The sequence below is a fragment of the Solanum dulcamara genome, chromosome 2, assembly GCF_947179165.1.
Source record: "Solanum dulcamara chromosome 2, daSolDulc1.2, whole genome shotgun sequence".
NCBI classification, from domain to species: Eukaryota; Viridiplantae; Streptophyta; class Magnoliopsida; order Solanales; family Solanaceae; genus Solanum; species Solanum dulcamara.
This window is the reverse complement of record NC_077238.1, coordinates 1075180-1097724: the sequence shown is the minus strand read 5'-3', so window position 1 is coordinate 1097724 and position 22545 is coordinate 1075180. Positions and strand designations below refer to the sequence as shown.

At 34.8% G+C, this 22545-nt stretch overlaps 2 protein-coding genes across 3 annotated transcripts; both read left to right on the top strand.

Moving 5' to 3' along the window:
• The first annotated feature begins 410 nt into the window (after positions 1-410).
• On the top strand, positions 411-7060 carry LOC129879890 (uncharacterized). Its single transcript, XM_055953622.1, has 3 exons — positions 411-582; positions 2813-3154; positions 6642-7060. Exons 2-3 carry the CDS (start codon positions 2841-2843, stop codon positions 6649-6651), a joined length of 324 nt encoding a protein of 107 aa, XP_055809597.1. The 5' UTR covers positions 411-582; positions 2813-2840; the 3' UTR covers positions 6652-7060.
• Positions 7061-9314: 2254 nt separating this feature from the next.
• LOC129879889 (uncharacterized) lies at positions 9315-20480 on the top strand. Of its 2 annotated transcripts, none has more exons than XM_055953621.1 (3): positions 9315-9421; positions 18152-18226; positions 19201-20480. In XM_055953621.1, the coding sequence occupies exon 3, from the start codon at positions 19226-19228 to the stop codon at positions 20228-20230; it is 1005 nt and encodes a 334-aa protein (XP_055809596.1). In that variant the 5' UTR covers positions 9315-9421; positions 18152-18226; positions 19201-19225; the 3' UTR covers positions 20231-20480. The 2 variants fall into 2 exon arrangements, with proteins under 2 accessions (XP_055809596.1, XP_055809595.1); XM_055953620.1 differs by having other exon boundaries at positions 19167-20480.
• The last annotated feature ends 2065 nt before the right edge of the window (positions 20481-22545 follow it).

The following is a 22545-nucleotide window of genomic DNA, read 5'->3' as shown; positions in this document are numbered from 1 at the left end:
TAATAATTTTTGATTTATTTCATAATTTTTGATTTATTAAATAATAATAAATGCATTTTTGAATTAAAATATTAATGATAAGGATATTTTTGAACCAAATTATAAATGAAGAATATTTTTATTTATTTTATATAATTTAAGGACATTTTTGACCATTTTCTCCTTAAATCTGTTTCAAAAAGAGTACTTGTTTCCTTTTTGTTTGACAATTTTATAATTATAACTTTTTACAATATATGTTTAAGATTACAAGATTAAAGAATATATCGATATATTTATATATTTTAAATTCAAGACAATTAGGTATAATTTTTTTATATTTTCATAAATTTCATATCAAATCAAAATTAAATAAATAAATTAAATTAATAAGAATATGAAAAAATTATATAATAGGATTTTAGTTTTATCTTATATATCAAAAAAAAAAGAAGGAAAAACGCGAGCCTATTTCCTTTTTGTTTTTGCTTTTCCCATTCTTTTATTCGAACTCTATTGTACAATTTGGGCATCTCCTTTCCATCAACGACGAGTCAAAGCTTTCTCCTTTTACAACAAATCCTCTCATTTTTGGTTCCTCAGGTATGTTGATCTGAAAACTCCAGCTAATTTAATATCCCTTGCCCTTTTACTTGTTGTTGTATACTTTTTTTGGTGAATCTTATTTGGTGATGTTACTAGCATTCTAGGGTTTTGTTCTGTTGCTTCTATTTAGGTTGAATATCTTGTTAATTTTAGTATAAGAAGCTTGATTTGTCATCAATTCGACTAGTACTGAGATGGGTCTTGTTCTGTCTCTTCAGTTTACGTAGAAAATCTCGCTAATTTTAGTCTAAGAAGCTTGATTTGTCCTAAAATTGAATAGCACTTAGGTGGGTATGGATCGTAAAAACTCCAGCTGCTTCCAAATTCCTTGTCTTTTTTCTTGTTTGTTGTATGCTTTTTTGGTGAATTTATTTGGTGATGCTACTAGCATTCTAGGGTTTTGTTCTGTTGCTTCAATTTTGGTTGAGGATCTTGTTGATTTTCGTTTAAGTAGCTTGATTTGCCCTCAAATGGAACAGTACTGAGGTGAGTCTGGAGTCTGGATCCTAAAAAAGCCAGCTTTTCCTTAAATTCCTTGTCCTTTTTCCTGTTTGTTGCATACTTGGTTACTAGCATTCTAGGGTTTTGCATACTTGGTTACTAGCATTCTAGGGTTTTGTTCTGTTGCTTCAATTTACACTGAAAATCTCGTTAATTTTAGTATAAGAAGCTTGATTCGTTCTCAAATTGAGTAGTATTGAGATGGGTTTTGTTCTGTTGCTTCAATTTACGTTGAAAATCTTGTTAATTTTAGTACAAGAAGCTGGATTCGTCCTCAAATCGTATAGTACTGACATGGGGTTTGTTCTGTTGCTTCAATTTACGTTGAAAAGCTAGTTAATTTTAGTATAAGAAGCTTGATTTGTCCTCAAATTGAATAGTAATGCGGTGGGTCTGGAGCGTATAAATACCAGCTACTTCAAAATTCCTTGCCCTTATTCTTGTTTGTTGTATGCTGTTTTGATGAATTCATTTGGTGATGTACTAGCTTTTCTAGGGTTTTGTTCTGTTGCTTCAATATTGGTTGATAATCTCGTTAATTTTAGTCTAAGAAGCTTGATTTGTCCTCAAATCGAATAGTACTGAGGTGGGTCTGGATTGTGAAAATGCCAGCTTTTTCCAAGATTCCTTGTCCGTTTTCTTGTTTGTCACATACTTTTTAGTGAGGTTACTAGCATTCTAGGGGTTTGTTCTGTTGCTTCAATTAATATTGAAAATCTCGTAATTTTAGTCTAAGAAGCTTGATTTGTCCTCAAATCGAATAATACTGAGATGGGTTTTGTTCTGTTGCTTCAGTTTACATTGAAAAGCTTGTTAATTTTAGTCTAAGAAACTTGATTTGTCCTCAAATTGAGTAGTACTGCAATGGGTCTGGAGCATAAAAGTGCCAGCTACTTCAAAATTCCTTGCCATTTTTCTTGTTTGTTGTATTCTTTTTGGTGAATTTATTTGGTGATGTTACTAGCATTTTTATTCTGTTGCTTAATTTAGGTTGAAAATCTCCTTATTTTAGGTCTAAGAAGCTCGATTTGTCCTCAAATTGAATAGTACTGAGGTGCGTTTTGTTCTGTTGCTTCAATTTACGTTGAAAAGCTCGTTAATTTTAGTCTAAGAAGCTTGATTTGTCCTCAAATTGAATAGTATAGAGGTGGGTCTTGATGATAAAAAAGCCAGCTACTTCAAAACTCCTTACCCTTTTTCTTGGGTGTTTTATACTTTTTTTTCTGAATTTTGTTCGGTGTGGTTACTAGCATTGTTTAATCCTGTTTCTTCGATTTACGTTGAAAATCTCGCTACTTTTACTGTAGGAAGTTCGATTCAGTGTCAAATCTGATAACTGATGTGGGTCTGGATCTTTTTTCTACAAAATTTGGATCTGTGGTTGTGTTCTAGAGGTGGCTTTCGTGTTTTGCAGGCATGATGTTTCTGGTTCTGCCAATCTTACTAGCTTTTCATCATGCAAAACAGTAAAAAGGAGTTTTATTATGTGTTTGTTTCTCTTTCAGACATATAGTCTCTTGAAAATTAGAACTTTCATGAGAATTTTTTAGGGCTGGAACAGGTAATGGGGAAACTTTGGACTGTTGGGTTTTTGAAGTTGCTTGGTCTTTGTTCCTCCTATTTGATATCTTTAAAAAATTGGATCTTTAGTTTTCTAATCCTTCCACATTCAGCCTATTAGTTTTTCATTTATGAGTTTTTGTTTTTGTTATCCCTAATTGCTCAGTGAAACCCTAGAACTCGAAACCCTAGAAATGATCAGCTCAGTGATGAAGCATGCATCGACCATCTTCAATCGACCGAGCGTAGCCCTGAATCGACTAAATTGGGAGCTGCAACAATGGCGAGGCATAAGAGTGAAGGTGAGGAACAACAACCTAGACCAAGCACTGTTTATTCTGCAGAAGAAATTGCAGTCTAGCGGAATGGAACGCCTGATAAAGCGCGAACAGCTACACCACATCAAGAATTCAGAGAAGCGTGTTTTGGCTCGTAAGGTCCTTGAACGTAAAATCCGTTCTCAAGAACTCGCTCGTAAGCTCAAATCCATCCTTATCAAGAAAGTCAGGTAAACAAACAAAAACCAAAAGAGTAACTTGTCAATTATATGGCGTTGCGAATCGATCTATGTGGGATTCACATCCTATTGAACGGGTGATTGTTGTAGGATGAGTTTCAATCTAAACAAAAACAAAAGAGTACCTTCTGTCCGCCTGCTTTAGTTTTGCTTATTTAAGATGAGTGAAAGTTATAACCGATCTTTTGTTGCTAAATAAGTTGATTGACTCATTAGCGACCAATCTCCAATTCGTTGTACGTGAATGAAATTATCATGGTATTTCTGATTCACTATTTAAACAAGCATGTGCATATCTAATTTAACACAAGCTGGGGATAAAAGGCGTTGACCACTAAAATTTTAATGCACAGTAATATCTAAATGTTAGCAATGTAGGTTTTTTAATCATTGAACTATTCTTAGTGCCTTGTGATCAGGTGAATTTTACCATAGTGATGATTGAAGGGGGAATTTATTTCTGAAATTGATTGAAATTGACTGTTTCCTGTTTGGTTCATAATACAGATTTAAGAAGTTAATATCCGTTGCACTTTAACCTAGGTAAAAAAAAGGGAAGAACTCAGTTATCCACATTTACTAACGACATGCAGATTATAAAGTGTGTACTCTTGAATGAGTGTTGATTTTTAGATAAGTTCCTTGGGTTGAGATTTAGTGATTTCTATGCAAGTGTTTAGAGTAATGTGAAAAATCCATTGTCTTTGCCGTGTTTTTATTCCAAATTTGATTATGCTAGCTTCAAAGTTCAGGATTTCACAAGCATTTCACTTAAATGAAGGGCTTGGGCACATGGTGAAATGCAAGCACTGTGGTCTGTTTGTTTAGTCTTTCTAACTTACAGCAATGTTCTTTCACTAGATGAATAAATTGATTCTGGTGAGCATTAGCCTAAGTTGCGCGGACTCTTCGTTTTTGCTGCCGCATCCGTGTCGACATGAGACGGGTGTGGGATACGTGTGAGATTCGGTCAACCCACATCGGATACCTTGACCAAGAGTCCATGGATAGCCTACATCAGACACATCAGATGGGTGTGGGTGCGAGTGCGGGATACTTGTGGGATTCAGTCAGCCCACATTAGATACTTTTCCTCTTGGCCAATATTTGTTGCTTCATGTTTCAAGCCAAAGCTTCATGTTTCAAGTAAAACGGAGAGATGCTAAATATTCAAGCGGTTGTAATCCGACTTATGGTAGGCAGTAGCAATGATCTATAAGGAGAGTTGGTGGAAGGTCTTGAATGACTTTCTTTTTCTTTTCTGAGGGGAAGAATATCTTTATCTTTATAATTATATTTTTATAATATTAAATATTTTTAGCCGAATCCCCACACCCATATCCATACTCGGATTTGTATCCCCGAATTTTAAAATTTAGATTTTGCCAAATTCGATTCTCGGATTCGCATCCTTCTAGGACACCCGCACCCGAGTTCGAGCAACTTAGACATTAGCCTTTTCTTATTCTCTTGACTGAGGTAGGCCAGAGTTTGAGTTGTCTGATTGATATTATTACAGAAGTAGGGTAAGTGGCTATATTTACTCATCCACCTGCCCGGTAACAACAGTTCTCCTATATGGATAATACTAGAAACTACACTTTATAGTTAGCCCATAGGCCAAGATAGATATAATGACTGTTTGCTATAATGTGGGGAGATTTTTTTTAGTTCACTTTCTGTCTGATATTGTACTTTTTAAGCTGAAAGTCTATTTTAAAATTGTAAAACATCTGTTCGGTTACTGAAACCAAGAAGATAATTGTGAATTTCTGCATTTAATTGATCAGCTGCATATGCTACATTACTGGAAGATGATACGTGTGGAATTTGCATCGTAGGTTTTTTTTAACCACAAATGAATTTCCATTGCCAATGCTGAGAATCATTTCTACCATTTGTATCATGACAGGAAGATTCTGATCTCCTCTGTACTACTAATTATCTTATGTCATCTTCATATGCTTATCTCCTAAATCCAGCAAACGGGTCAGCTGTTTCGCTATTTCATCAAGGAAAATCTGTTTTTTGCTTCAGAAGAAACCAACTAGTGATACTTAAAACCAGTCACTTCCACCATCTTCAAGTCTTTTTCCATAAGTTGCTAATATTTCCAAAATAACATAAGTTGTTGGGTCGTTATAATTAGAAATTCAGTGAATCTGCATGGAAGTTAAATGACTTTGTGTCTGCTTCCACAAAAATACTTGAACTGTAGTTGGACCTCCAATCCTGCAAATTCGTTCTAAACATAATACTGCTGGTTGTGCTATCTGTATTTAAGAGGTCGTTTAGTCTAGATTCCTTGTGATGTGGAAAAGACCTGAGTAATCATCTATCAGAGAAAAGTTTTGGACAATTGATAGTAGAGAATGGAAGTATTGGGAAAATTGAGTCTCTGGAGAAATTGTTAGAGGGAGGAAAGTAATACATTCAGTAGAAAATTTTCTACTTTAACATTTCTAAAAATAAACAGCAATTTATAGCACATGCACAAGGATCTAGAGGGAATATTGTGAAGCTTATAATGGGTGAAGGTTTCACTTCCCAAGTTCCTATTCTTAAGAAGGGTAGGTGTTCTCAGTCTCAAACATGAAAATAGGATCTTGCGTCCATTGCAATCCCTTTGGCTTGCTTGCTTCCCCTTCTCTCACATTTTGTGATGTATGCATATGGAGCTTTGTATCTGTTTCCTAATTCATCCACCATTCCACACTTGCCCAAGTGAACTGCATTGGAGATGATTACCATTTATGAAATCTACACATTTAATTGCAAAATTATATTTCGAGCCATGGAAAGTCATTGTTTTGGTCATGGGGTAGCTGCTACAGAGTTGGGAAATCGATCAAAAATATTTGGAGGGTGATTCCATGGTGCATTATATGGAGTATTTAGAAGGAGAAGAAGCAGAGGTGTTTTGATGGAAACACAACTCCACTTTATGCTTTAAAGTCCAGATGCTTACTAAACCTTTTTGCATGGTGTAATCTTAGTGATGTCAATAATTCCCTTGAGTTTTTAGATTTTGTCAGCTCCCTTGACGTTTAGTTAGGAGGCCAAGGCATTTATAGGAGCTTACTCCTCTTTTTGTACTCAGCTGCATCCTCTGGATGCTTATTATGAATGTTGAATGAAATCTGACATTACATGATCAAACAAACAAAAAAAAGGAAGAACATTTTTTAGGGTCTGAATTCTTCTTCCAAAGGGAAAACTCTATAGCAGGATAATTACTCGAGATATGAATTTGTTTCCTGCTCTTGTATCCTGGTTCTTGAAGCATTTTCATTGGGACTGGCAGCTGATATAGTTCAGTGTGATTCTTTGTATTTCCATTTTGTGAGCTTTCGTCACTGTTCTCTTAATTTTCTATTGAACAAGCTTTCTTCGCTTCTCTCATTGTCAATTTCCTGCATATGACCATTCAAAACTGCTTTCATTTGTAATATTGACTTCCCTAACTGATATCTTGCAGGGGTTTATAAAGGAGGATTCCATCAGAGTTTTCTTCACTAATTATCCCGACTTGGCAGGATGGTTGCCACAATCATCATTTTCTTGCCCCTCCCTATGTGGACTACACCTTTAAGAATAACGTTTTCCTTTTACTGATTTTCTATTAGATTTCTCATATACTTGATGTAGAAATTCGGCAGGTGTTAGTGGAGAAGATGGTTGCTAGTTGCTGCACTATTTTTTTCCTGGTTCTTCGGACCAATGGTTAATTTGATATATTACTTTGCGAAGAGTGCTTATGACATACGGGGAATGTATGAATGTCTATAACGTTTCTTGGTTTAACAAAGCCAAATCTGATCAGGGACCCTTGATGACAGAATTACTAAAATTGTACTGCATCTTCTTCCAGCCTTTATGATGGTGTTTTGTGTTTAATGTCTAATCATTTTCATGAAAATGTAGTAGAATAAGTAACATCAACAAGAGGATGAGCTTCTAACCAAAGCGCTATGCTTACAATGCCTCCACAAAAACTGCAGAACACAATACTATTACTAGTACTAGAATGATTTGTAACCTCAAGTGGAGGCAAATACTAAATTCAATAACATTGATTCAAATTCTGTATTCACGTTAAAATTTATTTAAACGAATTGTGGTTCAAATACTGTATTGTCAAGACATGAATAACAACGTGCTGAGAATTCATATTTCTCAAACAAAAATATCCATCTATTTCTGTAGGATAGCTTGCACTGTGAATAGATGATGGCGTGATGGAAGGACAAGTCGAATAAACATTACTTGAGGGATTTGATAAGGTGGTGATATCCGTGACAGGTGAGTTAATAACACAAAATTGAATCAGAAGAAATTATTTATGAAGACTAGCTACACATAACATTCTACTATATGTAAAAATTCACAAAATTACAACAAATAGTTAATCTATAATTTTAACTCAATATTGTACCCATGAAACTTAATTATAATGGTGCACTAGTATTGCGTCACTGTGTGAAACTTGTTAAAGGAGATCATATTTTAGTTGGTATTTTATCCATTTGATTCTCCATTATGCCCTCGTTTTTGTCTTTTTCTTATAATATATTTTCCACTATATTATAATAGTATGTTTCAATTCTTGTTTTAGAAATGCAGAAAGAGAGTAAGTTGAACAATTTTCATGTCGAAAGGCCATAATCACAGAGAGAATCAGTCTATTTGAGTGGAAGTAGGGAACAACCAGTGAGAAGAATGACACCTATTTAGACCTTTTTTTTTTTGTATGGGGTGGAGTGTTGACCAGTCAAACACTCATATGTTCAAAAGATGCATGTTGCGGAGATGTGAATGTTGAGATAGATGTGTGGATTTCTGTATTGAGGTTATCTGGAAGAAGGTGAGAGTGACTTTTATGGCGGACAAGATAAGGGAAGTGAGACTGAGATGATTTGGGTATGTGCAGATGAGGTGCGTTGATGCCCCAGTGAGGAGGTGCGAGAAGCTGATTGTTGGAGATTCGCATAGGGGTAGAGGTAGACCGAAGAAGTATTGGGAGATGTGATTAAATAGGATATGACACAATTTCGTATTATCGAGTACATGACTCTTGATAGGAAAAGTGAAGGTCACGAATTATGGTGGAAGGATGGGGGTAGAGGGTGTCTTGACTTACGAAGACTTAAGCTTGTTAGTGTCTATCGTAGTACTAGTCGTACCTTTGTAGTTCTTGTCATATGTTGTTATTGTGTATGATTATCAGTATTTTACTGTTGTTAGCGTTTTTTCGTGTAGACTTTGCACTGTTTTTCTTATTAATGATTCTGTTTTATTTTCATTTTACTTGAGTTTGATGCACTTGAGCCGATAGTCTTTTGGAAAATAACCTCTCTATCTCTACGAGCTAGTGATAAAGTCTGCGTACACTATACCCTCCCAAAGCCCTACCTAATGAAATTTCATTGGATTTGTTGTTTGTAGGGTCATATGTAGCTTTGATTATCATATTATTTGTTAGTACTACTTTATTTATTTTTTTTGGTATTTTCAGCATGACTGCATTACTTAGATCGAAAATCCGTCAAAAATAATTTTTCTATCTTCATAAAATAGGAATAAGACTATGTATGTTTGTTCAACCAAAACCTCAAATATACATTACATTAAGTATATTGTTGTTATTATTAATTCTGCATAATTTATAGCACATTTGTTAGTATTTTTTGTTACGTATAAAATTCATAGCAATTTAGAATCATGTATAACTAATATATGCATAAGTTATAAGATAACTTATATATATTATTTTATGCAAGATTGAAGATAAACTAATTGATACACCACGCGATTTGTTTGTGTTACTTTGCTTTTAAATCTGTTTCAAAAATAACACTTGTTTCATTTTTGTTTGACAATTTTTCAATTTCAATTTTTTACACTATATATTTAAAATCACTAGATTAAAAGATATATCGATATATTTACGTAATTTTAGTTTAAGATAATTAGGTATAATTTTTTTTAATACTTTTATAAACTCAATATCAAACAAATAAATTCAATTATAAAAAAATATGAAAAATTATATATAGGAGTTTAGTTTTATCTTATATATCAAAAAAAGGAAAAAAATGGGAACCTATTTCCTTTTTCCTATTTCCTATATATACCCTCAATTCTCTATCTTTCGAAATCTCTTATACAAAATTTGGGCATCTCCTTTCTATCAACGAGTCAAAGCTCTTCTCCTTTTCCAACAAATCCTCTCATTTTTCTCCTTTTTTGGTTCCTCAGGTATGTTGATCTGAAAACTCCAGCTAATTTAATATCCCTTGACCTTTTTCTTGTTGTTGTATACTTTTTTTGGTGATGTTACTAGCATTCTAGGGTTTTGTTCTGTTGCTTCTATTTAGGTTGAATATCTCGTTAATTTTAGTATAAGAAGCTTGATTCGTCCTCAATTTGACTAGTACTGAGATGGGTTTTGTTCTGTCGCTTCAGTTTACGTAGAAAATCTCGCTAATTTTAGTCTAAGAAGCTTGATTTGTCCTCAAATCAAATAGTACTGAGGTGGGTCTGGATTGTGAAAATGCCAGCTTTTTCCAAAATTCCTTGTCCGTTTTCTTGTTTGTCGCATACTTTTTGGTGAGGTTACTAGCATTCTAGGGGTTTGTTCTGTTGCTTCAATTAATATTGAAAATCTCGTAATTTTAGTCTAAGAAGCTTGATTTGTCCTCAAATCGAATAATACTGAGATGGGTTTTGTTCTTTTGCTTCAATTTACGTTGAAAAGCTTGTTAATTTTAGTCTAAGAAACTTGATTTGCCCTCAAATCGAGTAGTACTGCGGTGGGTCTGGATCGTAAAAATGCCAGCTACTTCAAAATTCCTTGCCATTTTTCTTGTTTGTTGTATTCTTTTTGGTGAATTTATTTGGTGATGTTACTAGCATTTTTATTCTGTTGCTTAATTTAGGTTGAAAATCTCCTTATTTTAGGTCTAAGAAGCTCTATTTGTCTCCAAATTGAATAGTACTGAGGAGCGTTTTGTTCTGTTGCTTCAATTTACGTTGAAAATCTCGTTAATTTTAGTCTAAGAATCTTGATTTGTCCTCAAATCGAATAGTATTGAGGTGGATCTTGATCATAAAAAAGCCAGCTACTTCAAAATTCCTTGCCCTTTTTCTTGGGTGTTTTATACTTTTTTTTTGCTGAATTTTGTCTGGTGAGGTCTAGCATTGTTTTATCCTGCTGCTTCGATTTACGTTGAAAATCTCGCTACTTTTAGTCTAGGAAGTTCGATTCAGTGTCAAATCTGATAACTGATGTGGGTCTGGATCTTTTTTCTACAAAATTTGGATCTGTGGTTGTGTTCTAGAAGTGGATTTTGGGTTTTGAAGGCATGTTGTTTCTGGTTCTCCCAATCTTACTAGCTTTTCATCATGCAAAACAGTAAAAAGGAGTTTTATTATGTGTTTGTTTCTCTTTCAGACGTATAGTCTCTTGAAAATTAGAACTTTCATGAGAATTTTTTTGGGGCTGGAACAGGTAATGGGGAAACTTTGGACTGTTAGGTTTTTGAAGTTGCTTGGTCTTTGTTCCTCCTATTTGACATCCTTAAAAAATTGGATCTTTAGTTTTCTAATCCTTCCACATTCAGCCTATTAGTGTTTCATTTATGAGTTTTTGTTTTTGTTATTAAAAGACTCAACTTGAAAGCTGATTGTTAGTACTCTGTCATGGATGCACGTACATCTTGCCGACTCTACAACCTCTTATATACAATGTAGTAAAGCAAATGCCTCAAAAGATGGATTTGGTATTAATGCATAATGATTTGTTGTTGAAACCGAGGAGATATATATGATACATAAAATACATAAAGACAATAAAGTTACCTTCATCTAGGTCATGTTCATTCATAAATTTATTGGTTGAAAATCCAAAGAAATACCGGTAAAAGGTTGCACAAAATGATTAATTACATATCCACGCTGCCAAATCTTTAGAGACATTGCTATATCATAAAATATGAAGTTCCAAAAATTTACCCAAAAGAGAAATATACCTCAGAATAGACGAGTTCTTCATTTCCTTAATGCACTGCAACTTTGTATCAATATTGTTGCTTCCTTGAGCATATTTAGCTTGTCGGATTTCAGTATTCTAGCTTCCATAATGAATTCTAGTCCATCAAATCTTTAGGTGCATCATTGTTTTCTTGAGGATCGAAACCAAAAAGGCTCCAACAATTTATTGCCGGTTTGTTTTCAATGAAAAATTTCAGAGTTAAACAACTAATTATAGAGATTATAGTTCCACTCTAAGTAATGCAAATTATTCTCCCTTTCTCCAAATAATGGTTCCACACTGAACTCGTTGGAGAAAAGGCCACTCTCAAAGGATTATTGAGCGAGAGTGGAAGTGGGGATGGGTTCAATGGACCCTAAGATGTGAAGAAACAATTTTTCTGATAAGCCTATTGCACTTCAGAATCCTGTCTGTCACATCTAGATTCTTGTCTCTAGAGAAATGTAAAAAATGTTAAAAAAGATCGGCATATATTGCATGAATTTATCCTTTTCTTCCATCAATGCAATAAGAGAAAGGAACTTACCGTACATGATAAAAACAACTTCAAGTAGATACACATAACTACCTTTACAGATTGGAGATTCTCATGCCTAAGTTCCTGATAGCACCTTTACTCTAGAATACCTGTAATCTACGCATACATTTAAGTTCATCCGTTCTTTTCAAATTGAAAATATACACCATACCAAGTAAAACCCCACAAGTGAGGTCTGAGGGATAAGATGTACGTAGATCTTACTCCTATCTTTGAGTGGTTTGAGCTTGTTTTCGATAGACCCTTGGCTCAAATTAAAACAAATTAAAAGTATAGTAAATAAAAAATCGTAGAGCATAGAACAACAACAACATATTCAGTGAAATCCTAGTAAGTGGGGTTTGAGGAGGGTAGAGTGTACGCAGACCTTATCACTACCTCGAGGAGGTAGATAGGTTGTTTCTTAAAGACTCTCGGCTCAGGTGCATCAAATCCAAGTAAAAGAAGAAGAAACAATGAAGAAAACAAAGTAGTTAATAAGAAAGGCAGTGTAAACTCTACAAGAAGAATAATAATAACTACAAAATAATGTGATAATCGAAACCCACGCACGACAATACACAATATATGGCAAGAACTATAAGGGTACGACTAGTACTACGACATGCGCTAACAAGACTAAACTTAGCACGGGAAGACAACACTTCACCCCTACTAACCTTCTATCCTAATACACGACTTCCACTCCTTGCTATCTAGAGTCATGTTCTCGGTAATATGAAGTTGCTCCAAGTCCCGTCTAATCACTTCTCCCAATACTTCTTCGGCCTATCTCTACCCCTCTGGGTACCTCCTACCACTAGCCTCTCGCATTTTTTTAGTGGGGCATCAGTGCACCTCCTTTGCACATGCCCAAACCATCTCAACGTCGCTTTCCTCATCTTGTCCGCCACTGAGGCCATTCCTATCTTCTCCCGGATAGCATCATTCCTAATCTTGTGGCACCAAGTATGCCCACACATCAGTTCAACATTCTCATTTCTGCAACATGTAAATAATCGTAGAGTATAGTAGTTAATCAAAATGTAAATTATCTTTAAGACGGCCATAAATGTCATGGATGTAAGAACACAATGTAATACTTTTAAGGAGAAAAAGAAACCAAAGTTGAATCGTAATTTGAAATCAGAAAAAGTAGTTCTCCAAAATGTGCAATCCATCTTAGAAGTTTGTCAGTATCTCAATAACACAACTTTGAGTATGAAAAGTGGACTTCTGAGACATTATCACATAATCTATTGCTCATTTGATCATTAGGCTCTCCAGCCCTGGTACAGTGTAGAAAGTCCTTTGTTAGGCTTGGTAATAAAGGATTTTAATAAAAAATAAAAGTTAGACGGAATGTCAAAAAGGATATACTTTGGTCTACTAAAACCAATATAAAAATTTGGATAAAAAATAAAAGTTAGACGGAATGTCAAAAGGATATACTTTGGTCTACTAAAACCAATATAAAAATTTGGTTGAATACAAAGTAGAAAGGAATTATTTGACAATCAATCATACTCTTAACACCATAAAAAGATAGAACTCGTGATGAGATTCAAAGTAATATTGAACTTACCGAAATAATTACCAAACTATAAGGAGACCATATGAATCAGTTGATGTATCCGCTACACAACTATTAACGCTCTTTCTCAATCAGGTTTGGAACGCATAGTGTTGTTCAACCTTTCCCTTTGTCTTTACTACTTGATCGGAGAGCTTATGGCCTCTTTCCTATTTCTTTCTGTTTTATGTTGCTAATGGTCGCTAAGGCCGCTTTAGCTCGTACTGTTTAGTTTAAACTTAAAGCAATAGAGGGTGCCTTCATATATCCGCTGCAATAATCGAAACAACTCTCCAATAGAAGTACCACATCAATCTCTGGCACTCCACTAGTTCCAACACTTTGTAGAAGACTAAATTTTTATCACAATAAAAACAAAACAAATCAATTTTATAGATGGTTCTCTTTTCTAATAATTAAATAAATTAACTACCCTCTCGAACTCTTTTAGTAAGTAAATAATCTCAAAACTTTAAAATTAGAAATATACTACACTATAACACAGATAAATGTGTATCTCTTTGAACTTATTGTACATAAAAATAAACCGAAGGACAAGAAATATGTTTTAACTTTATCATGAAGATAAATCTTTTCTTCTCAAGTTTTCTATGAGAAAATGAGTATTTAAATCAGTAGGGACAAAGTTCTACATGAAATTAATTATAATCAGGGGAAAGATCTTTTGTTGACCAAGCTATAAGGCAGGACAATTATCTAATGCTTTTAGAAACCAATAGAGAAACTTTCTCTGCCTCTTTGCCCACCCCAAACCCATGTTCCTCTATACTGGGATACTTTTAACAATCAACTTTGGCACAACATTGATTCATATATGACAACCATATAGCTATGTATTCAAGAATATCTTTTATATTTGGACTATTGGCACCAACAAGTTTTGGAGTGTGATTTTTCGTAATAGAAAATATTTTATTTAGGTGATGCACTTCACTATATTTTTTGTGATGTTGGACCTGTAAAGCTAACAAAGTCTATCCCTTTTGCCTTTCATTTATAGTGCATTTCTTGAATGGGTAGTAACTACTTACTAATTCTTTAGTTTTAAATTTAGAGCATGATATAATATCATCTCCTGCACTCATCATGTCCCCATAATTTTTCAAATTTACATGCCAATCCATGTCCATGTTCGACAAATGCTAGTATGATGTAGTCTTGCTTAGCTTCTAAATGCACGTAAAAATGTTGCTCAGTTCTTAAGAGGTTTGCCCTTGTGGAAGGTTAAAAGGTTTTCCAACATTAATTGGAAGCAAAACGTCGGTACTCTACAGATACACATACATTATATAACAGTAAAACTTACCCAAAACCTGAGGCACCAAGTCAAGTCACGTTTCACCTTTTGTAGCTCTCCTCTAGCCTAAAAGTCCAGACAATCATTGCTAAACCCACATACACCTATTAACTGACCAGGGTACATCAAACAATAGCAACAATGCAATCAAAATTCAAAGTCTTGTCAAAAAAATTGAATTACTTATACCTGAATGTCAAAAAACTAAAAGTTCAACACATACAGAGCTGAGACAGAATTACAACTATAACAGGCTGTTACAAGAAATTCTTGTAAGGACGCAACACTTTGCAGAAGGCTAAATTTTCATCTTGATGAGAACAATGCCCCCTATTAGGATTTGAAGCAAAAATCAAAATTAATTTTCTACAGCAAGTGACAGGGAAGCTTTCTCATAAACTTATTTCGAGTTGGAGATTCAGTAAAAATGTCTATATAATTATATATAAATAGGTAAACTCAATATTTGGATAGAATAAGTAAGGAAAACTAACCCCATCGATTTATAGTAATCAATTAAGAATTTCTTTTTTATATCAATCCATTAATAAAGGATGTTATATAGCCAATAAACTTTTTTTTTGAGAATTGGTAAGTTTGTATTCATCAGCATTAGGATATGCTGGCCACCTATCCATCCCTATCAACTCTACAATCTGATCTGCATTCACTATACATAATTGTTTACACCAAAAAAGTAAAGATACTAAACAATTCCATTTTACTTTGTGAATGGAATTGGATCTATCTTCAAAACATCTTCCATTCCTTTCTCTCCACACAGACCACCATATACATGATGGTATAAACTTCTACCATCTTTTTTGAGTCTTGCTTCCGTCTCTTCTGCTCCAACAACTGAATTAGCTGTGTGCTCTGGGATGGTCCAACTTTGACCGGTGATGTTGAGAAAAAGTTCCAGAGCTGTGCTGTGAACTTGCAATGTAGGAATAGGTGACTGTTTGTTTCTCCAGTTAGATTACATAGAAAACATCTTGGTACCGGTGTCCTTCCTTTCTTTTGAAAGACTTCTTGGGTTAGGCATGGCTTTTCTGATTACTAACCAGGTGAAACATTGTACTTTTGTGGGAATTAAGCCTCTCCAAATAATCTTCCATTGATATTGAGCATTTCCAGATCCCCCATGTCTCCCTATCTTATAGGCACTGTTAACTGTGAACTTGCGCTCCTTGTTGCGTTTCCAGATAATCCTGTCTATTTGCATTTGTGTCAAGGCTAGTACCCCCAATTTTTCCAGTAATGAAGCAAGAAACTTACTGTTCGAATTGCAAATGACCATCGAATAGTTGTCTCTCAAATCATGAAAAACAATTGATTTATCTTTTGTCATTCCGGTAGAGCCAGTCTAAATCATTTGATACTACATGAAGATAACTTCAAGTGAGGGATAAATACATCGAGGGGCCCTAAACTTGTAAAAAAGTTGCATTTGAACACTTTAGCTAAGGTGTTACCTATTGAACACTGGAGGACTATTGAAAGTGTACAAAATAAACACAAAAGTGACAAACTCTCACACAAATAAAGAGTGTGATCATTCTCAGACACCAAAGCAACAAATTAATAATTGACACGGGAAAATAACATCTAAAAAATGCTTTATCCGGCAATTTTTCTTCCTTGTGTTCTTCTTTTCATGGTCTCCGCCAAAACCATTGCCATCCTTGACATGTTTCATTTTTTCTATGTTTCACCACCGTGACAACCACCATCCTCTACCATATCCATCCATCTTCATTTCACTACCATTACTATCCTCCATCTCTGAAAACAAACTCATATCTTCATGATGAACCACACCATTACGTAATGCTAAGTTGCACAAACTCCACTTTCGATGTCGCACTCATGTTGGATGCTCTAAAATTTCGCTACTTTTTGAGAATCCGACATACACCCATTAACATTTTTGAAGAGTACGAGCAACATAGACGTATTGTGACTGCAGTTGGTAAAATTGAAATGAAGTCTCAAAATATTCTCATAATCAGTTCCCAAATGTTTTGAGATCTTAAAATTCTGATTTCTAGAATAGTTCTCAAAATTAATTTTGTGATTTTTTCCCGAATCATTCTCTAATCTGTTTTATCCATTTGAGAAATGCTCATTGGCTACCACCCCTAGAAGCTCTTAGCAAATGCACTTGTGCACGGATTAAAGCAAAAGGAAAAATACAAAGCAATTTTTGTAGACATGTACCAGTTAGCTTTTAACATTTTTGTATTTTGAGAATAATTGTTGGTGTGCTTCTTATGATTGTAAGTTTTCTGGACAACTTACTTATGAAATTTACACTTCTGAAACTAAGAAATATAATATTAAAAAAGAAACAAATTGAGACCCATTTCATGCTAATAACAGACCCTTTGGATGTGGTTTATATATCATGCAAAAGCAAACTGACGTGCACATTAAGTAAAGTAAAAAGAACCAGGGATTTTAAATCAGTACAGAGACATTGAAGAAAGAACCCTAATTAATCTGTAAAGAAGACGTGCCAAAATATGCTAAAGGTGAAGTGGAGAAGCTTCGTCTCTATCTTTGCTTCGACTCATGTTCCTTTTTCAGAGATAAGAAACCAGAGAATTTTCACAACAAAGTTTGATTTCTTTTCTTGTTCGATTTATGAAGCAGAGTTTGTTTCCCACTGTCTGAATTGATTGCGGGTTAAGCTTTTTGGGTTACCGTAGCTTGGACAATCCCAAACCACTCTTCTGAGTGATCAATTTTATGTTAATGGCGGAAGTCTAAATGGTAAGGCTACTTTTCCAGCCTTCGAAACCATGTCCAGGGCAGGAATGACTGTGCTTTGGAAGGAGAAACGATTATAATATTTGGGATTAGGTTACGATTGTGTTTTCTTCGCGAGTAACGATTGGCTATCAAAGTCGTGACTTATCGCCTTCTGTTTATTAAGTTAAAGATAGGAAAAAAGAAGAAAAAAAAACCACTAAAAGATAATTGTAATCCAGCACTTAGAGAGTGCCACATCCCCGAGTCTAGGATCTGTGGTTGTGTTTTAGAAGTAGATTTTGGGTTTTGAAGGCATGTTTTTTGTGGTTCTCCCAATCTTACTAGCTTTTCATCATGCAAAACAGTAAAAAGGCGTTTTATTGTGTGTGTTTTTCTCCGTCAGACATATAGTCTCTTGAAAATTAGAACTTTCATGAGAATTGTTTGGGGCTGGAAAACTAGGTAATGGAGAAACTTTGGACTGTTCTTGGGTTTTTGAAGTTGCTTGGTCTTTGTTCCTCCTATTTGATATCGTTAAAAAATTGGATCTTTAGTTTTCTAATCCTTCCACATTCAGCCTATTAGTGTTTCATTTTATGAGTTTTTTTTTGTTATAAAAAGATTCAACTTGAAAGCTGATTGTTATGAAAGATTGTTTGGTTTGATATGTATTTTCTCTTGAATCTAGATAGCTGGTATTTAGTTTTGATTTAGAGATGGCAATTGTTTAGCAGTGCAAAGTTGTTAACCTCTTTTTGTTTTTGGAAATGCAGATTCTTTGGGGAAGTTGGTAGGGGGTGATTTGAGCTAGAAGTCAGACTTGTGGCTATCTGTTTCTTTGTAATAAGGTAAGAGACCTGTTCCAGTTTGCAATTCTATTTCTTTTTTCGTCTTTGCACCCGTCAGTTGCATGGAATTTGTCTAGTTGACAAAGAAATAAAATCTGAAAGTAGTTGGAACCTGCTTATGATCAAAAGTATATTATGACTCTGCTGATGATAGCTTGTTTTGTTATTTTGGTCTAGACTCATGGATGCTATGTTTTTTTAAACTGTTTTGAAAAGCAGTCTTATTTGTGCTTCTCTCCTATCTGTTTCACTTATGGGCTAGGTGTTTTTTAATTCAATAACTCTATCATAGATAATTGTTATGCTTACTTCTCAATTTTAGCATCCGATTGATGAACTCTTTAGTGCTACTTAGCTAGATAGAGATGCAAACAAGTGTAAACCGATGACAATGATGAATATTGAAATATATGTTGTGTTGCATCATTATTAGTGCTTGGCTTGTTTGTTTGTAACTTCTAATGTTTGCAACTATTTGTCATATTTATATTCAACTTATATAATAGATCTATGCTCAAATAATGAGAAACAATATGTTACTCAAAGTACATAATTAGTCTAATTGCTCCTAGATATTAGATTAGAGCCTGTGACATATCTGGTCTCACAAAATATTACAGTTACAAATTATTTTCCCATATCATTAATGATTGTGTATTCCTGGGTTGATACCATATTGCATTTAATTTTATTTATAGCCTGAAGTCCTTTGTGAATCAGTTTCCTAAATCGTCCACATTTTTTACTGTTCCCTTGGGTAGGTTTACTTTGGTAGCCTATCGCATATACATGCTCAAACTCTCTGCATGGGCATTTGCCTTTAAATTGATTGTCCTTTGTTCAATTTGAAGTAAATTCACTTTCTCATACAAATAAGCTCTCATTAATGGTGGATATTAATGGCAGAAGAACTAACATTGTTTCCTTTCTCTTCTTTGAGATGCACTTCTGGTCATCATCATACCAAAATGCAGAGATTTGTTTGTCTCTTACATCTGGATGGATGCCAAGAAGTTTATGCAGTTGGTCGAGGAGAAAAAGAAGAGAGCTCTTGAGAAGAAAGAAGGCCACTTAAAATGGGAGCAAAAACTTGAAGCTTCAGCTAAAGTGAAGTCTGATGCTGAAGCTGGAGAGAAAACCAAGGCAGCTAAGCATAAAAGGAAATCTGACTCAGGGTCTGATAATGGGAGTGACACTGACAGTGCATATGAAAAGAAAAAATCCACGGGAAAGTCCCATAAGAAGCACAGGAAGCACCATAGCTCAGAGTCTGTTGATTTGGATAAGAAGGACGAGAAATCCAAGCGGAAGCCAAAGAGAAGGTCCTCTGATTCCAGTGATGATAGCAGTAGGGAATATGATGATGATTCAGAAGAGAGAAGAAGAAGAAAGAAGCGTGGTCACAAGAAGCGTAGGCATCATGATAGATACTCAGATTATAATTCCTCAAACTCTTCAGATGATGAAGACGTGGGAAGAAGACACCATTCAAAGTATCACAAACGTCATCGAAGGTCACACCCAAATGGATCAGAGTCTTCCAGTGATGATGACCATGTTGCAGCTAGGAAACGAAGCCACACAAAGCATCATAAACGTCACGGAAGGTTGGACTCAGATGCTTCTGTCTCTTCTAGTGTTGAAGAAAAAGTGAACCGCAGTAATCACGGAAAACATAGCAAACGTCATCAGAGACCCCAGAGTCACGATTCAAGGTCTTCGGATTCTGAATATTTTAGGCGTGATAGAAGTAGATCCCTAGGAAAATCTTCTGATGAGAATGAGGAATTAGATAGAAAAGAAAAGCACAGGAAGAATCATCATCGACATGTTCATCACCGTCATCACCATTCCAACCATAAGCATCGCCGCTCAGATGAAGTGTTGAAGGACAATCATCAACGTCATGACAAAAACGAAAGAAATGGCGAGCCAGTGGAGCATACATCTGAGGTGCTCAAGGAAAGTGATAACAGTGGTGCTCATGTGATTCAAAATGCTTAGGATGCTACCCAATTCATGTTGTTTTTCCATTTTGTGGACTCTACATGGCCATTGCGAATTACAGTTGGGCTGTAATATCTTTAATCTGATCAGCACATTTGTGCTACTAATGATACTGCTGTTGATTAACAGAATGACATATTGTTGCTAAAATACTCTTCATGTTTAGTGAAGTTTTGATTTGTAAGCTAATCAAATCACATATTAATGTGATAGGTGGATTATGACAGGTAAACTTTTGGTTGGTCAATTTGCAATCTGAGGTGGTGTTATGTAATGTTGTATGGACAAAGTAATTGACTTCAACTAGATCTAAAGATGACAAGTGATGGCTTCATATATGATATATCTTAGATCTTCCACTTGATTGAATGACGTGGAATACTTTTGCAAATTCATTTATTGTATTGAAGTTTCTGACTGCCATGCTATTAATATTGTTATCCTTTGCATTAAAAAGCTAAATAATTGTCGTGAAACAAAGAAAAAAAAATCTCAGCTAATTCTTTATCATGTGTAACAATATTACACTTATTGTAGACAATTTTCTACACTTTTTGTGGAGACATATATAAGCATTCATGGTGACAAAAGTATATGCTAAGCAACAACTAGAATTGCCACAAATACTGACTTTATGGGCGACAAATTATATGCTTAAGCGGTGGAAAATTTTACGGCTAAACTTAGCGGCGACATATATATGATTTTAGTAACAATTATAACTGCCACAATGCTACTTTTAGTGACGACTAGGCTTACTGTTACTACAAACTTTTAGTGGCGACTATTATGATCTTCATCCGCACAAAGATTGCCAATAATACTCATTAGCGGCGACTACTATACGACTAAAGTTGCCACAAATATTATTCTTTTGGCGGCGACTAATAAGAGCTTTAGCGGCAACAACAGTTGCCACTAATTGTCGCTTTTACTAGCAACAAATATAAGCTTTTGTAGCGCAACATTTTTTAGCGGCGACTAATAAGAGCTTTAGCGGCAAAAACAGTTGCCACTAATTGTCGCTTTTACTTGCAACAAATATAAGCTTTTGTAGGGCAACATTTTTTAGCGGCGACTAATAAGAGCTTTAGCGGCAACAACAGTTGCCACTAATTGTCGCTTTTAGTGGCAACAAATATAGGCTTTTGTAGCGCCTAGAGTTGTCACTAATATATTCTTTTGGCGGCGACTAATGTGAGCTTTAGCGGCGATAGCAGTTGCCACTAAAACATTTTTTAGCGGCGACTAATAAGAGCTTTAGCGGCAACAACAGTTGCCACTAATTGTCGCTTTTACTAGCAACAAAATATAAGCTTAACATTTTTTAGCGGCGACTAATAAGAGCTTTAGCGGCAAAAACAGTTGCCACTAATTGTCGCTTTTAGTGGCAACAAATATAAGCTTTTGTAGCGCCTGGAGTTGTCACTAATATATACTTTTTGGCAGCGACTAATGTGAGTTTTAGCGGCGATAGCAGTTGCCACTAATAATATACCTTTAGTGTCAACATATCTGAGCTTTAGCGGCGACTATAGGTGACACTATACGCTTTTAGTGGCAACAGATATGGGCTTTAGTAGACTTTTTTTAGCGGCGACAATATAATCTTTAGCCACGTCTATAGTTGCCACTAAAAATATACTTTTAGTGGCGACTAATATAGGCTTTACCAACTATAGTTCTCATAATATACTTTTTGTAGCAATAAATATGAGATTTAGTGGCGACTATATTTGTCACTAAAATATGTTCTGCTACTAAAACAAACTTTTGGCGGCAACTAGTGTAAGTTTTAGCATCGACTTAAGTTGCCACAATATAGTGACGACTGACAGAAGCTTTAGACGACTAGAGTTGTCATTAATACAAACCTTTAGTGGCGACTAACATAAGCTCTAGCGACAATTGAAGTTGCCACTAATACAAACCTTTAGTGGCGATTATAAATGCCTCTAATACCTAGCTTTAGTGGCGACCATAGTTGCCACAATACATGCTAGTAGCGACTTCTATATTTTTATTGGCGAATAATATGAGATTAGTGGCGACTTCCGTTACCACTAATGCATATTATTAGCAACGACTAATATAAGCTTTATTAAACAATAATAATATATTTAATGTAATCTCACAGAAGGTTTGATCATACAAAGTCTCAATAAAATTAGTAATCTAAAACAAAATTTTACTAAAGCACCTCAAATATATACATAGTCCGTTGCTTTATATGTTTATTTTTATTTTTTTTGTCTGTGATTCAACAACGATAATATATCTAGTGTAATCTCACAAGTGAATTTTATAATCAA

Excerpts from the sequence above, each read along its gene's own strand:
- LOC129879890 (XM_055953622.1), top strand. The coding sequence starts at position 2,841 with ATGATCAGCTCAGTGATGAAGCATGCATCGACCATCTTCAATCGACCG.
- LOC129879889 (XM_055953621.1), top strand. The coding sequence starts at position 19,226 with ATGGATGCCAAGAAGTTTATGCAGTTGGTCGAGGAGAAAAAGAAGAGA.